Source organism: Bos indicus x Bos taurus, chromosome 27 (genome assembly GCF_003369695.1).
Source record: "Bos indicus x Bos taurus breed Angus x Brahman F1 hybrid chromosome 27, Bos_hybrid_MaternalHap_v2.0, whole genome shotgun sequence".
Lineage (NCBI taxonomy): Eukaryota > Metazoa > Chordata > Mammalia > Artiodactyla > Bovidae > Bos > Bos indicus x Bos taurus.
The window spans coordinates 30,758,758-30,775,525 of NC_040102.1; the positions used below are offsets into that span (position 1 = coordinate 30,758,758).

A 16,768-nucleotide genomic window follows, 5' to 3' on the forward strand; every position below is an offset into this window, starting at 1 on the left:
TGGCAAATATTTTCCTCGTGTGTTGACCACTTCATTTTGTGCATGGGGTATTTTTATGTAAGTTTTTAATTTGGAACCAGACCTCTGCTTAATGATTGTGGCTTTAATTTCCTCTGGGCCCAGATTTCCTTCGGAAAGCTTTCTTTGATTTCCAGGTGCTGCGCCTACTTTGGTTTCTGTTTCGAGGGCCTCTGCCCCCAGGGTCATTCCCTCACTAGAAATGATTTACTTATGGACCATGGCCAGACTTTCCCAACTTCCTGACCAGCTGTTTGCCGGGGGAAGGATGTAAAAAGAAGATGGCTTAAGGTGGAGACAGGAGGGAATGGCTTTGTAGGCGCTAGAAATGGAAAGGGTAGGAAATTAACAATCAGAAAACCAGTCTGCACTCAGAATTTCTGAGTGTTTCCCAGACCTGCTTTAAGCTGACCGATTTGTTCTCTCCAGTGACACAGCAATGACGATGGTTTAAAAAACCCAATCCAATCGGCTTAACATAAATAAATGTTTTATCACAGATACTGCCGACAACTCTTACTTTCTGGTGGCAATGTGGATTTACTTCTTTTCTTATAAATTTATTTCTTTGGATGTTCTGGGTCTTAGTTGCCACATGTGGGATCTTTTTAGCCACATCATGTGGGATCTAGTTCCCTGAGCAGGGATTGAACCCAGGCCCCCTGTATTGGGGGCACAGAGTCTTAGCCACTGGACCATCAGGGAAGTCCCTAGATTTACTTGTTTCCATCTTAACCATTAAATGTAAGGTCTATGAAAGAAGAGGTTATGCTGGTTTTGTTTATCTCACTTTATTCAACTCTCAGGATGACCTCTGATGTTCAGTAAATGTTGCAATATTTATCAGTTGAATGAATGAATGGCTGGAACATATGCAGTGTTACTGGGGAGTGGAGGATATTTTGTAATGGACTGGTGGTCAGATTATTTTAAAATTGGCTCCACTGCCCTGCTTCATTAAACAGAGCAGTGCTTTTGGACTCTGCTTTTGGACATCATTAGTTCTTATACCCAAGGCTGGCACATGGTGATGCCTTGAGGAGCTGCTGGGGTTGAAGTAAGCTTGCCTCCTTACTTCATGGTCCTGCACCATGTTGCTTTTTCAGCTCTTGTATGTTTTAAAGCAGTTCTCAGATCTCTTTTGGCTATTCTGGCATCATTTTCTTTTCTAAAAATCTGCCTCATCTAGGACTGATTTTGGATTGACTGATGACTTTTGGTATTCTATACTCTCATTCTTGGGCTGGTTCTTGGGATAAATATTAAAGTATCAGTATAGGTTTTCTTCTGGTAAATAAATCCCTTTTAATGGGAGCCAAAAATATTTATTAAACCAAATTGCTAACAGGTGTCACTTGATTATTGGCAATAAATTATAATTATTTACATTTAAAGATGAAATGAGACATCTTCTAAAGCCAACTTTCAATTATCTATGTTAGTGGTGGGCAGGGTACGTGAAAAGAACCCGGATGCATGTACTTACGTGTGAGGTCTTTTTGGTGTAGTGACTGCTTTCTTGGTTAAATTAAAGTTTTGATGTGTCTGTTAAATTCCTGTGTATAACACATAATGATAACTAGAGGTAAATGGTTCTTGTCAAACAGGAGCTGTGTACGGTGCTACCAAGATGGCACAAGAGAGTGGAGGTGGTGTTTAGATGTAGAAGCAGAAGACAGCATGGGGAAGGCAGGCAGCTGGATCAGGGAAGCCTGGTCTGCTTGATGAATTAGGGGAGGTAGGGACGGTATGCCCCAGCTTCCGGGAGGATGAAGATCCAGGGAGCAGAAGGTCCCCTCTGTGGCTTCCTCAGGTGTCCAGGGAAAAAGTACTTTCGGCCAAGGATACGTTTAAAGTGGAACTGGAAAGAGAGAAATAGATACTCTAGGAGCAAGTCAGAGGAAACAAACCAGAGATGGGACTAGTCTAAACTCAGAGGATGTGAAAAGTGAGATCCTTTGGAAGGGAGGCTGGGGCTTAAATGTGTCGGGTATCTGATCTGACCTAAACATCTGTTGAATCACTAAAGGAGTAACATAAATGATCACCAAATAAACATATCCCTGAAACCAGGGAACACTGAGATCTGAGTCTCATTTCTGTGTTTCTGATTACCCAAATCTATGTTGTTGTTGCTTAAATGCAAACAATATGAGCTTCAAACCTTGTCTGACAACATAATACCCTCTCTGCACAGAGTCCAAGCTCTACCTATATGTGTTGCTTTTTCTGATCTCCATTTTGGGCCAGTTATTGGAGTATCATCATCATCATCATCATCAGAGTTGTAACACGATGAAATATAATGAAATGACCTAATTACAGTCTTTTCTCTCTTCTATTGCATTTTTAGAAAATAGGTCAAAGTCAATAGGATGCTTATATTCTTTTCCCACCTCCAGTTTATTAACTGGAGTATTCATGTCCTGAATATACCAAATGAATGAAAAGAATGGTGTATGGAATAAAGATTAAAAAGATAGCATTCGTGTTGCCATTCTGTGTTATGTACATCTCTCTTCCATATGCTCTAACCACTCATTTTCCGATTCCAGAAAACTTTTGTGTGTGTGTATGTGTGTGTGTGTGTGTGTGTGTGTGTGTGTTTAATGACTTGTAAACATTCCTGACTTCCGATAGGTGGAATGGCTGAAAAACGAGGAGCCCATAGACTCTGAACAAGATGAGCACATTGACACCAGGGCAGACCACAACCTCATCATCCGGCAGGCGCGGCTCTCGGACTCCGGGAATTACACTTGCATGGCGGCCAACATCGTAGCCAAGAGGAGGAGCCTGTCGGCTACAGTGGTGGTTTATGGTAAGACCAGCCCAAAGGCCTGGAGTGGATAGAGAGGATAGGATGCAGAGGGGTAGAGGGAGGTGCATTTCCTTAGAACTTTCTGTGTCTAGCACTGAAGGGACTCCAGCGGGTTTCCATTACAGCGCCATCTCCTGCCTCAGCCCATTGGTAGGTGACGCCTATAGCCGTGAATGTATTTGCTCTTTCATCCAAGATTAGACTTCCGGGGGATAGTGAGTGACATTTTCAATCTATTTTCAAAAGAACTTTAAAAGACTTTTCTTTGCCTCCATTGTGTTTACATTTGAAAAGAATCGAGGTGAGCAACTTCTGCTTCCCACTCTTCCAAACCCAACATCTACCCCATCCTCCCCACACTTGGCTATTCACAGTTCCTCTTCTGGCATATGAAATCCACCAAAAACAAACATGACTATTTGCTGAATAGCTCAGGTAATGGATAAGTGAAATTCCCAGCTATTGAAGTAAGCACTGCCTTCCACAGTAGAAGAGCCCTGGGATTGACGTTTGAAGCACTGAAAGTTAATAGAAATTCAGATGCTGGTATTTTCTTCTTCTCCTCTGGAATAGCAAGTGCTGTAGAAATATGTTGATGACTTCTTCCTCTGGTTCATCATTTCCTTGCAAAATAAATTCTCTGTGTCCCTCCTATGGTCTACAGAAGAGTAGACTGGGAGGTGGAGACTAGATCAGCCCCACGGTTGCCACACAGTGGGGCAGCTGGTGAGGGTCCCCACTGGTCTCTTGGTCCCTGGATGCCCAACTCACAACACCTGGCAAGTGGCTTGCACATAGTAGGCAATCAGTAAAAACCTCTTTCCTTTCTTTTTTTTTTTTTCTTCTCCCCTCCCCATTTTTCTCTCTCAGTGAATGGTGGCTGGTCTTCCTGGACAGAGTGGTCAGCCTGCAATGTTCCCTGTGGGAGAGGATGGCAGAAACGTTCCCGGACCTGCACCAACCCAGCTCCTCTCAATGGTGGAGCCTTTTGTGAGGGAATGTCAGTGCAGAAAATAACCTGCACTGCTCTCTGTCCTGGTGAGATATGCGTAGATTTCCTTTCCCTTCTCATCCACCACCACGATCGAGCTGGTGTGAAGCGTTCAGTAGAACCTACCTTCCCAAAGTCAACATCTTCCAAGTTCTTAGAACAGAGCCTTTGTCCAGAGTACTGACATGGAAGTAATTGTAATAGCAAGAACATGGATGAAATACCTCTATGTGGGGGCATAGTTTTTCTCTTCATACTCAGATTACCCTAGACACTCAACACCAGTAAGCCAAATGTTTTTATGTATTTTTATACTACCAGTGTTTGATTGGGCCAAGCCATGCCCTTCTCTCCTTGGGTTCTCCCATTGTGTAGTGTTCATCTGTATAATAGGGTGTAGTGAATTGCCTTTGAGCACAAAACAGGTACCAAATACTTGACCTTTTATCATCAGTCATCATTCAACTAACCTCATCAGGTTTACCTTTGCATTTAAGACAATGCAATTGGCAGAGATTGCATCACAGCCACTTCTATTTTACATTTGGGCTATGATCGCCTTCCTTTCTGAATAGAGGCTTCATTTACCAAATATGGCTTTTACAAGTTCTTTTGCTCATCCTACTGGCTGTAACCCAATGTATACAATGAGAAGTAGATGAGCCAGAAGATGATTTTTTTGAGTGGGAAGCATATTCTCCCACTGAGAAATAAATGGATCCTGGGTCTCACACGCATGATCCAACATTAAGTCCAAGGACACTGGACCAGAGACTTGTGTCTTTAAAATTGCAAATCTAGTACCACTCAAAGCTAAGGCGAGGCTTTTGCCAGTTGCCTGTGCTTGGAGTTTCATTTTGAATTTGTATTCGGTACACATTTATTGAGTGCTTACTATGTGCAGGTACTGTGCAAGACACATTTACACAAACAATGTCCTTTAGTTTTGTGTTGTGAGTTTTATGATTCCCCGATTGACAGAAATAGTAAAGTCAGGCTAAGTGCTTGCTTAGGGTGGCTCAGCCAAAATGTTGACAGAACCAAGACAAGGACTCAGATATTTCGCTTCAAATTTAGTATTTTTATTTTACCCTATACTGGGCTTCCCAGGTGGTTCAGTGGTAAACAATCTGCCTGCCAGTGCAGAAGACACAGGTTCAAGTCCTGGATCAGGAAGATCCCCTGGAGAAGGAAAGGGCAACCCACTCCAGTATTCTTGCCTGGGAAATCTCGTGGACAGAGGAGCCTGGCGGACTACAGTCCGTGGGGTCACAAAGAGTCAGACACGACTGAGCGGCTGAGCATGCACATGCTCTTGACTAGTCTCTCTAGATTAAAAATGGCAATATCTTCAATAACCCACATAAGCACGGTTGCCCTATTCCTAGGAGGTAGTGAAACAATTGCTTCCGACAGCTGCCATAATCTCTAGGGTTGTTTTTTAGTGGAATTAAGTTCAGTTTGTTCGTTTCTACGTACAGCAGCAATCTATGACCCAAGAGATTCTATTCATGTAAGTCCTGGTATCTTGGGGCTTGGCTGACCTGTTTTAGTTTAATACTATCAATATATATGGGTGTAACTTTTTATTATTGAGGGGCTTTTAGGACTTAAAGAGCATTTATTCTACTTTCTGTTCTAAACTGTCAACCCACAAGGAAGTAGTGATTACCAGTGGTTCTTGCACAGAGTGTATCTGTCCATCTAAGTGCACTTGGGCATAAAAGACGGGGAAAGAATGGATAATTAAATGATTAGCAAACCTGAGGGCACGGGCAATTCACATGTTTGCCCAAATTCAGTAATTGGTCTCATCCTGCAATAGCAAGAGAATTACACCACTGCTGTTGTTCGCCTGTCTCTTTAGGAAAGAAACCATGGAGAGAAGATAAACAGATAAATTATTTTCTTTCTGTGGTGGTGGTGATTTCTTTAAAATCCAGCTCTAAGAACCACAGTGGCCTTGGGGTGAGTCTCCTGACAGCTGTCAGATGCAGTCTAACGATGGCTCCTTCTGTTTCCCTTTGAAGTGGACGGGAGCTGGGAAGTGTGGAGTGAGTGGTCGGTCTGCAGCCCGGAGTGCGAGCATTTGCGGATCCGAGAATGCACAGCCCCCGCCCCGAGAAACGGGGGCAAATTCTGCGAAGGTCTAAGCCAGGAATCCGAGAACTGCACAGACGGCCTTTGCATCCTAGGTAAGAGCTTATGGTACACATCTTCTGTGTCTGTCCATCATAGGAAAAGATGCTATGATAATGCCAGGACCATTGATTCTATGAAACCAGTTCCCAGAAAACAAAATCCCCCAGAGCAAAAAGAAAACGGGTGGAAAGTGTCAAAGAGAAGACAAATAGGTCACTTTAAACATTGTTACCACTCTCATTTCCACCCGTGCGTATATTTACCGTGATCGTAACTAGATATGGTTGGGAGAGAAATGATGTAGGCAAATGTGTTAGACTTTGGGGCTTAGCAGTTCTTTTCTTATAGGGCCCATTGTCTTTAGGTTTGGTGAAATTCCGATCTGGATCAACGTAGGCTTGTTTTTCTCCCAAGAATTTTACCAGACTCTAAAGCATTTTGTAATCCTCAGAGGCCACGGGACATGCAGTATGACCAAGGGACATGCGTTTTAACTGTTACCTTACAGATAGGGCACTGAGGAGGTGGCTGGGTTTGTCTCAAATTGGTCTGGCATGGCCCAAAATAGAATGCCCATTTCAGAACTTCCAAGCCTTTGTGTTATTCCTGAGGTTATGTTTTAACTTCTTCAAGTGACTGTCTGCCTGGGTATGAAACCATGGGAGGATTAAATAGAACCACACAGAGGTGAGTTTTAATTTGGTGGTATCCCTTACTAGCTTTGTGATCTAGGGGAAGTCACTCAACTGCTTAACTTCTATGAATTGTACCAAAAGTACCCAAAAAGTGCCTATTTTTGGTTATCTCCTGGGACCAGCATTAAAAGAATATATTTTGAATATTTCATGGCACAGAATAGGTGCTCGATAAATAGCAATCCCTTCTGCGCTTGCCCATTGAGATGTGCTAAAGGGTATATTGATTTTTCTTAGATCCTTCAAAAACAGGAGATTCGAGGTGTACCTATTCTTTAGAACTAGGTTGCCTTCTAGGATGATATCCAGCAAAAAATAATGTAGTTCAATAATTTGTCATCTTTTCAGGACTATGTGTCACTTTTTATTTAGGAAGATTATAGTATGAAGGAGGTATCTAAGTTGTATTTATTTTTCTGTGTCAATATGACTAGCTATGCTTGAAAGCAAGCCTCTACAAACAGTCATATTTTCAGAATAAGTCGAAATGGTTAATGCATTAGTTAAAATGATCAGTACATTGAAACAAGCGCTACCTCATAGCCCCATAATTCCTTTACTTGCTCAGTTCAAGTACTGAGTGATCTGTATATGTCAGATACAATACAAAGGTCTATAATTAAAGGGAACCAAATCATGGGCTTGCCTGGTGGCTCAGATGGTAAAGAATCTGCCTACAATGCAGAAGACCTGGGTTCAGTCCCTGGGTTGGGAAGATCCCCTGGGGAAGGGAATGACTACTCCCTATAGTATTCTTGCCTGGAGAATCCCATGGACAGAGGAGCCTGGCAGGCTGCAGTCCATAGGGTTGCAAAGATTCAGAGAAGACTAAGCGACTAACACTTTCACTTTCCCCCCACCATCTCAGTAGTGAAAGGGCCTTGCTCTCTAGTAAATATACCATCACAATCAAGATAGACAATGTTGCCATTCATCCCCAGAGTTTGCTTGTGCTCTTCTGCAGTCATTTCTTTTCCCCTACCCCTAAGCACCACTTTTCTGCTTTCTTTCAATTGTCATAATGCGTTTGACATTCCTTCATTCTGCTGCACCTATCAGTAACTAACTTTTTATTTTTGTTAAATAGCGTTCCACTTTATGGATCTACCGCAATGCTTATCCTTTCACCAGGTGATAGGCATAGCGTTGCTTCTATCTGGGGGCTCCTATGAACAAAGCTGCTATGAACCCTTGTGTACAGACCTTGTGTGGACATGTATGTTCATTTCTTTTGGGTAAATACCTAGAAATGGGATTAGTGGTCCATACCATAATTAGGTATTTAATGATATAAGAACCTTTCTGAAAGAATTGTAATCGTTAAAATTTTTACCACTAGGATGTAACTGTGCTGGTTGTTCCACATCTTTGCGAGCACTTATTATTGGTCATTTTAAATTAAGTCATTCTAATGAATATGTAGATTTTTTTTATTGTAACTTGCACTTCCATAATGTCTAATGATATTGAGCAGATTTTCATTTGTTAATTGGTCATTTATCTGTGTTTGCTGATGAAATGTCTGTTCCATTCTTTTCAAATATACGGTGACAACACAAACTCATTAGCAAGAGGTTTAAGGAAATGTGTTTCTGGCTACCCTTGACCACCACCAGATATATCTGAAATATACCTTTAAGTTGTGACTATTTCTTGACATGTTTCTTAACATTGATTAGGACTATAGTTAAGACAATAATCTCACATATCTTCTAAAAAGCCCTTGACGGCATAACTGTGAGGCTACTGGTTATAGTTTAGATGATCATTAGATACTTTTGAAATATTAGAAATAAAAAATAGAAATAAGAGAATACTGATTGAAGTATTATAGAACTATTATAGTACATAGTAATAACCTTCCCTGCCTGCCTGCTCAGTTGCTTCTGCTGCTGCTGCTAAGTCGCTTCAGTCGTGTCCGACTCTGTGCGACCCCACAGATGGCAGCCCACCAGGCTCCCCCATCCCTGGGATTCTTCAGGCAAGAACACTGGAGTGGGTTGCCATTTCCTTCTCCAGTGCATGAAAGTGAAAAGTGAAAATGAAGTCGCTCAGTCGTGTCTGACTCCTAGCGACCCCATGGACTACAGCCCACCAGGCTCCTCCTTCCATGGGATTTTCCAGGCAAGAGTACTGGAGTGGGGTGCCATTGCCCTGTGGTATCCAACTCTTTGCAATCCCATGGACTGCAGCCCGCCAGGCTCCTGTCCTAGAATCCTGTCCAGGGGATTCTCCAGGCAAGAGTACTGGAGAGGGTTACATGCCTCCCTCCAGGGGATCTTCCTAACCCAGAGATCGAACCTGTGTCTCTTATGTCTCCTGTATCGGCAGGCAGGTTCTTTACCACTAGCACCATCTAACAACCACCAGTTGGACTTGAGCTTAGGGAAAATTCTATAAATGTCAAGCTTCAACCTTCGTTGACTGAAATTTAGAGTTCCTGATTGAAGACAGACAATGGTTAGCTCCAAATGTGAGAAAAAATGATGAAATATGTGAATATTATTTATTTGTACTTATATTGTTAGCTGAGTAAGAGGATTCTGACCAGTCCAGATCCCAGTTTTAAAATCTGAAATATTGTATTCACCAGTGTTCTCCAGAGAAACAGAACCAATATGATACATACATAAGATACAGGATATACACATACATATATAAAGATATTCATTATAAGAAATTGGCTCATATTATAGAAGCTGGCAAATCCAGAGTCTGTAGCACCAATGTCCCAGTTCAGAAGCTGTCAGGCAGGAGTCTGTCTTACCTGGGAAGGTCAGGCATTCAAATGATTAGGTGTGGCCCACACAGAGTGTGGAGGGCAATTTGCTTTTTTCAGCCTGCTTATTGCAACTTTTGGCAACCCACTCCAATGTTCTTGCCTGGAGAATCCCAGGGACAGGGGAGCCTGGTGGGCTGCCGTCTATGGGGTCGCACAGAGTCAGACACGACTGAAGTGACTTAGCATAGCATTGCAACTTTGGTCTCATCTGAAAACACCCTCACAGACTAATGTTTTACCAAATATTTGAGTACCTGATGGCCTGCTCAGGTTGATACATGAAATTAACCATCCCAGATGCATGTGTACCTGTGAAGTTCCAAAGCCTAGCTCCTTCCTTAAAGCCAATCAAGCCGAGGTTCGGGCAGTTACTTGTTACTGAATGAAACCCTCCTATGAACCTGGGCCATGTGTGGTCTTCTGTCTTACATGTGCAATTTAATGAGTATTCTGTTTCCATTTTCCAGTAGTGGAAATAAAATGAGCAGAACAGTGGGCTTTAGAATATGTTCAGCATTGGCGGTGGAGAGCTCTGTTAAATCCCCTCATGAGTTTAAAACGCTATGTAAGCCTTTTCTTTCTGTTCAATCTCTTCATTCCTCTATTCCCTTTTCTACTTAAGAATGGGTTTGTCTAGCATTCTTTGCCTCTGTCATATGCATATTAAGATGTCTGTCAAACATGATCAGAGACTCTTGATGGTTACAATGACTAAGCTTTTGATGGAAAAAATGAAGCCTGTGAAATTGTAGATGTGAATGAGATGTATTTATACATCAGTGGGAAAGGAGTGTGTTTCTAAGAGCCTAACACTGGGATACAGTCTGCCCTTTAAGACACAGAGTGGGTCCCATGTCAGCAAAGATGAAGTGCATTTGACTGTGTCTGCAGGAATCAATGAACAGCAGTCTAGTTAGATGGTGCCAACATTACTCTGTGCTTCTGGTTGGTACTCTGCTGAAGTGCTCTTGGTGAAACTAGCTGTGCTCTCGGGATGGAGATCCAATGAAGGCTGGGTTTGATTAAAATAGCATTTGGCAACAGCTTTATGGAGCAGTCACTTTGTGAAAGATCTGGGTCATGTTCCAATTGGGGAATTTCCTTCATTTGATATTTTTTTTTTCCCTTTATGCCAGACACAACCCTGAAGCAAGTCCTCAATTCCCCAACTTCTCTTGGCAGTTTCACAGTGACATTGCTTGGCTCTTGGATGACCTACAATTCTTTAATTTTTACTTAGCTCTCAACAAAGCATCTGGATTTCCTTTATTTCCTTTATTGTCCCTGAGAGCTGCATTTCTCCTAGAGACAGAGCTGCCAGCTCTGAACGATCGCTTTAATACTGGGGTATGATTGTTGCTTGGTCAGTTGTGACTGAGGCACAGGACCGTAGTGTTATGCTAGCACAGATGGCCACACCTAAATGCTCCCAACAAGGAAATAAATGCCCCAAGACTGGGAGGTTAGGCAATTGATGCCAATAGCAGTGAGTGCGAGGTTCCAAATTGCAAGCATAAACTAAGCATCCAGTGCCTTTGTGCTGGAACTGTTCTTTTCCAGGAAGATAATTATGTAGAATGCCTGTTGAGAGATGGGAACTTGTGGATCCATGTTTTCTAAGCTTTAACCTCAGAATCAGGTAGCTTTCTAACTGCGGTCCTTTCCACTTACTGAACTTAGCTGCTTCTGTGCTTGGAGGATCACTGATAGGTACATGTCAATGACATGTGCATTCCTCATCGGCAGGAACAGTAGGGTGAACGTGGTGGGGTGTTGTGTTTGAATCGGAGAAGTAAGGGGAACCTGTTCCCCACACTTTTTATTCCAGCAGATAGAAAACTAAAGGCTTTGCCTTCAGAAGTTTAAGTGAATTCGCTTCAGACAGGATTAGTGCCCAGATGGGCAGTGATGATGAACCCAGAGAAATGCCACAGGGGCCTGAAAGAGAAGCTTCGTGGCTGAGCTACCTGGTGGCTAATCCGTCCTTCTTGTCAGGATGTGAGATAGGTCAGTTCAACATTGACAGTTCAGAAACAGAAAGAGCAGTTACACGGTGCTTTGTTTTCATTTCTGATGGGTACGCTGATAAGAAAAGTTGGAGTTGACGGTTTGGAAACCTCATCAAGGATAAAGACATCCCATACAATAGCAGGTTCAAATAAACATCCCCAAGCTGCATCTCCAATCTATCCACATTGTCTGTTGAGCTATCTACTTACATGACCGAAAAGGTGAACCTGTAATCACATCAAAGGAAAGGTTGCTTTGGTAAGCATTTTTCCCTTGGATCATTCTAAACCTCATTGTTATCCATTACAGTAATTACCTGGGTTCCTTCCCTGTATTTTCTAGGGCACTGAATAAGAAAATGTTCATTCCAGAGTTGGCTGAGTGCATCTGAAACAACTCTTAGTTTTTGCTGGTGGTTTACCGAATGTCTGCTTTGTATATGGGATTATAACAGATGGACGTCCCTTTATTAAAACAAAATCCACACATCCTTTGGGCAAAGAGTCAGGACTCACAGGACTCATTCTTCAACTTTTTGTTGGATAAGTTCATGTTTCAGGGCCCACTGCACTACACAGCTGCCTGATTGTAGTATCATAAAATTGTAGTATCACAAAATTGTAGTATCACAAAAAAATAAAACTGGCATCAGCAAGATAACATACTAGCACAGTGCATTAAGTCGTCATGAAGTTTCCTACTGCTTGCTAATTCTCCCAAGGAGTTTTAATATTAAAAGCCCATTCCCACTCCATTTATAGTATATAGTAGGTATCCCTTTTTACATAAAGATTTCTCCTAGAAATACCCAATAACTGCCTCTGTGCATAACAAACAATTGATTAATTCAGAGTTGTCTTTATGTATTCTGCATAGAAGATGCAGATATAATATTGCACACCCACAGGAGTAATAAGAATGTAGATTTGGACACATATGGTATCATTAGCAGCTTAGCCACAGCCTTCCCCCAATGCCCCAGTAAAAACTCTCCCACGATGAGACCCAGTAAGAAGACCAGAGAATAACAGTCTTTAATGAGAAAGACTGAAGTGGCTCATAACTGAAGTTTCCCATGTGCTTAATTAAAAAAGAAAATAGAGATAGCTTAATACTCACGTGTCTTAGTGAAGGCATTTTTAAAAGATTCTACAAGGCTAAAACTGTTCTATTTGTGCCTTATGATAAGAGGACCTGAACTCAAGTACCACATCCTAAGTGGACCTGAGCATAAAAAAGGCAAAAGAATGAACCATATACAACAAATCACTGTAAAATGTCTCTGCTTTGTTATCCACCCCCTGTGGATTTTCTCCGTTTATGACTTGTTAACAAGAAGATAAAGACATCTGATTGTCTTTTTGAGCATAATCCACCTTCCAAATAAGGATTGATCTTCATCCGTTGGCCAATGATTGATATGTATTTAGTAAACTATTTAAAAGAAAAAACAACCTGGCCTCAGGCGTAGAAAAAGAACTTATGATTACCGACGGGGAAAGTGGAAGAGGGATAAATTAGGAGTTTGAGATTAACATATACACACTACTATATATAAAATAGATAAATAACATGACCTACTATATAGCACAGAGAGATACAGTCATATTTTGTAATTACCTCTAAGGGAAAGAATCTGAAGAAGAATATGTATATATATGTATAGATAGATAGATTCAATCAATTTACTGTATACCTGAAACGAACAAAACATTGTAAATCAACTATACTTCAATTAAAAAAACAAAAAACATTGGCCTTTCTTACCAACCAGTTCTGAAACAAGTACTTAAGATGCTTTTTGTATGCAGGAAATGTTCATTCTGTCATCACTTTACTTTATTCCTTCATAAACCGGTGCCACACATACAGAGTCATAACAAAGTAACCTACTTAAGAACTTCTTTCTCAGCTAATACACATCAGCACAATTGGTCCGTTTCTTTCTTCTGCTTTGTCCTATTCCTATCAACTACCCCCCGACAAACATATTTTAATATGAGCTTTTACACTGTGCTTACATTCTTTGAATGTGTTTGGACAGGAAGTACTTTGTCATGCGACAGAAACATTTCTAGAAGATTGTTTATTTGACACATCTTGTTAACTTTGTTCATTTTATGGGAGGAATTGAAATAAAACACTTCCACTGTAAATAGGAAGGACTTTTGAATTAAATTTGGGCAGCTGGAGAGCAGGATACATTACCTCCAAGATCACATTACTCAGAGAGGGTATACACATCACCAAGAAAACTCAATAGACAGACAAGAAGGGATGCCCATGACAGTGTGAACTGGAGGCAGAAAACCCAATAGAAAGCTTAAATACATTTCTTCAGGAAGTGAAATTTTAGCCACAGTCGGTGGGCATACAAATTCATGACAAAAAAAAAAAGAAATATTTGGTAGATGGCATCCCCAGAGAAGGCACTGGCTCTGAACTCAGGATGTGAGAAGGTCCAGAGGCTGAGTTGCCATGAGGGCTGGCCAGGGTGGGCCTGGGTTGAGCTGGCATTGAGAGCAAAGACTGCAGGGACTTCAGTGTCCTCTGTGGTCCTGAGTTGAGATGCTCTCTTTCTAAAATGTGAAAAATGACCATGAACCTAGAAATGAAAGAAATGAGGGAGCTGAGCCTACAGGATTTGAACATTCATCCTATAGATAGCAATCAGGTCCAAGAACCTGGGCTCTGGGGTCAGATTGCTTAAGTTTGAATTTTGGTTGCTAGGCTGTGAGAAAATTTCTTCATTTCTCTAAGCCTAAATATACTCATCTAGAAAATAAAAGTTATAATAATGCCTATTGGGACTTCCCTGGCAGTCCATTGGTTGGGACTCTGAGTTTCCAATGCAGGGGGCACAGGTTTGACCCTTGGTGAGAGAACTAGGATCCCACATGCCCCATGGTTCAGCCAATAAATAAATAATAAAACCTTCCGTTAAAAATAAAAAGTATTAGTGCTTATTACAAAGAGTTCCTTTGAGGAGGAAATGACTTAATCCATGCAAAGTATTGGATATCTACGTAAGTGCTCCATTTGTGTAAATAATAATGTGTGTGTGTGTTCACATTATTACTCTAGCAATGGGATTCTTCCTGTTGCAGAAAAAGTAGGTTTTCCATTTTCTCCAGAAGTATTGACAAATGACACTGTAGATATTTTGTTAAAACCTTTCCTAATACATCTGACTAATATTTCTTTGTAGCAACTAGTTCTGAGTGGTAATTTGAGACGTGCTGTAAGGAAACAGCTTACAAGAACCCTAACAACATGGTCAAACCAAAGGGTCAGCATCCTTTCCAAGAAACATCTCATGAGCATTGGGTTGGCCAAAAGATTGGTGGAACCTTTTGGCCAACCCAATAACTGAATGAACAGCTCTTGATTTTCCAGTCTTCCTTTGCAGATGGGGTTTAGTTCTAAGGAGGAGACAGACCAGGTGATCTCTGAGGTCCTAAGTCCTAAATTCTGTGATTCTAGTTAAAAATAACTCAAGGTGAATGCCCAGGAGAAAGGTCTCGATGATCCCCAAGTGAGAAAATCATTCCACATTATACTGACAGTTTCTCTCGTGTTATGAAATAGATGTGTCCTAACAACTGTGTTAGAAAATAAATTTTTATAAAGCAGATTCTAAGTTGCCAACACACACTTAAAATTCCTTCCTCACTGGGGGAAAATAAATCCACCACACACACTACTGGACTTTACAGCAATCTACGGATTCCAGGGTTATCCTCCTGGTCCAGTCATTCTGGATCAGTGATACTTGTTACCAGTCAGCATTCCCCTTGCTCCTTATCCCCCCATCCCCAAATTAGCAGTTTTGCCCTGTTTTTTGTTTTGTTTTTAATATGAAGTAGAGGGACTTTGCTGGCAGTCCAGTAGCTAAGAATTCGCCTTCCAGTGCAGGGGGTACCAGGGGTTCCATCTCTGTCGGGGAGGTAAGATCCCACAGGCCTCGTGGTCAAAAAAAAAAAAAAAAACATAAAACAGATTTGCAATATTGTAGCAAATTCAATAAAGACTTTAACAATGGTCAAGATCAAAAAAAAAACTTTTAAAAAGTTCATTTAAAATATATAGATCATATTTTTCAATAACTAATGCTATCCAGAGTCCCTTATGGTCAGGAAGTTTCCAAAATGTAGGCTTCTGTCCTATCAAACAAACTCTCTCCACTTCATTAGTTCTGTGTATTCCAGACCCTACCTCTCTCTGCAGTATATTTATTTAATCAGGGCTCAACAAAATCCTAGGTAAGAAATATTAGTCTGGACTAGAGAAAGATTTAATGTCTGAGATCATAGAGTGGACCAACCATAAAAGAAATGGCAAGAACCCAATCAGGGAAGTGATTTAAAACAGAGTAATCTACTCTTGTAGAGAATTCAGTGCCCTCTGGGGTGTGCTGAGCAAAGTGAATTAATATAGACAGAGGAAACGTCTTTGTTTTGATCCTAAGTTTCCTCCTTAAAGTGACAAATTAAATCCATGTGTGTCTTCAAGAGCACTGAGACGTGTGATCAAGAAAATGACAGTGGCATGAACATCACCAAGATGCTTTATCATTAACCCTGGCCTTTCCCTTTCTCTGGAGAATTATATCATCCTGAGAAGAGCCCGGGGCCTACCCCCTAACCCCTATCCCTAACCCTAGCGTGCAGGGTTAGCATGCAATGGAATAGAAAATTACCATGATCATTTATAAAGGGTCAAATGATCATGGGGTAGCGAAAAGGGCTCTGAACTGGGAGTCAAGAGTCCTAGGTCTTACTTGTTTTGTTAAGTAGCTTGTGGCTTTGACAGATCTCTCTCCATCCCTTGACTTGTGTCCATAACTATCAGACAGATGTGGGGCGGGGCGTGGGGGTGGATTTTGAGCTAGGTGATCTCTAAGATTGATTTCAATATGAAAACTTGATTCTAATTTTCCATCTTAAATGTAGCTTTCCTATACATGTGTGTATGTATATGCAAATGAATTTCATCTTGTATACATGTGTATGTGTTTTATACATCTATATGTATAAGATAATAAATACCACTGCAGGTCAGTGCTGTCAGATATTTGCTTTTTACCAGTTTTGAGGAGACAGTCTAGTTCAATCACACCTAAGATTAGCCATTTGGATGATGACCATGCAGGCTGATGAGGGGACATCTTTTAGATCTGAAATCAAGGTAACCCCTCTCCTATCCACAGCAAAGTGGATAGCCAAACTGACAGCCTCTTCTAGGAACTGAGTCATCAAAGCAGGTCTCTAGCATCTACTCCATTCTCTTCGGTGAGAAGCTACAATGTC

The 16,768-nt window shown here is 41.3% G+C and overlaps 1 protein-coding gene across 10 annotated transcripts in view; it reads left to right on the plus strand.

Annotated features, from left to right (window-relative positions):
* Positions 1 to 16,768, plus strand: part of UNC5D (unc-5 netrin receptor D) — a 684,626-nt gene that overhangs the window by 516,500 nt on the left and 151,358 nt on the right. For 6 of the 10 annotated variants that reach the window (XM_027529851.1, XM_027529846.1, XM_027529848.1 and 3 more), the window contains exons 5-7: positions 2,659 to 2,839; positions 3,710 to 3,877; positions 5,861 to 6,025. In XM_027529851.1, coding sequence (XP_027385652.1) covers positions 2,659 to 2,839; positions 3,710 to 3,877; positions 5,861 to 6,025 — 514 coding nt within the window. The remainder of the gene's footprint in view (positions 1 to 2,658; positions 2,840 to 3,709; positions 3,878 to 5,860; positions 6,026 to 16,768) is intronic. The other 4 variants (XM_027529855.1, XM_027529852.1, XM_027529853.1 and 1 more) reach the window with 1 other exon arrangement.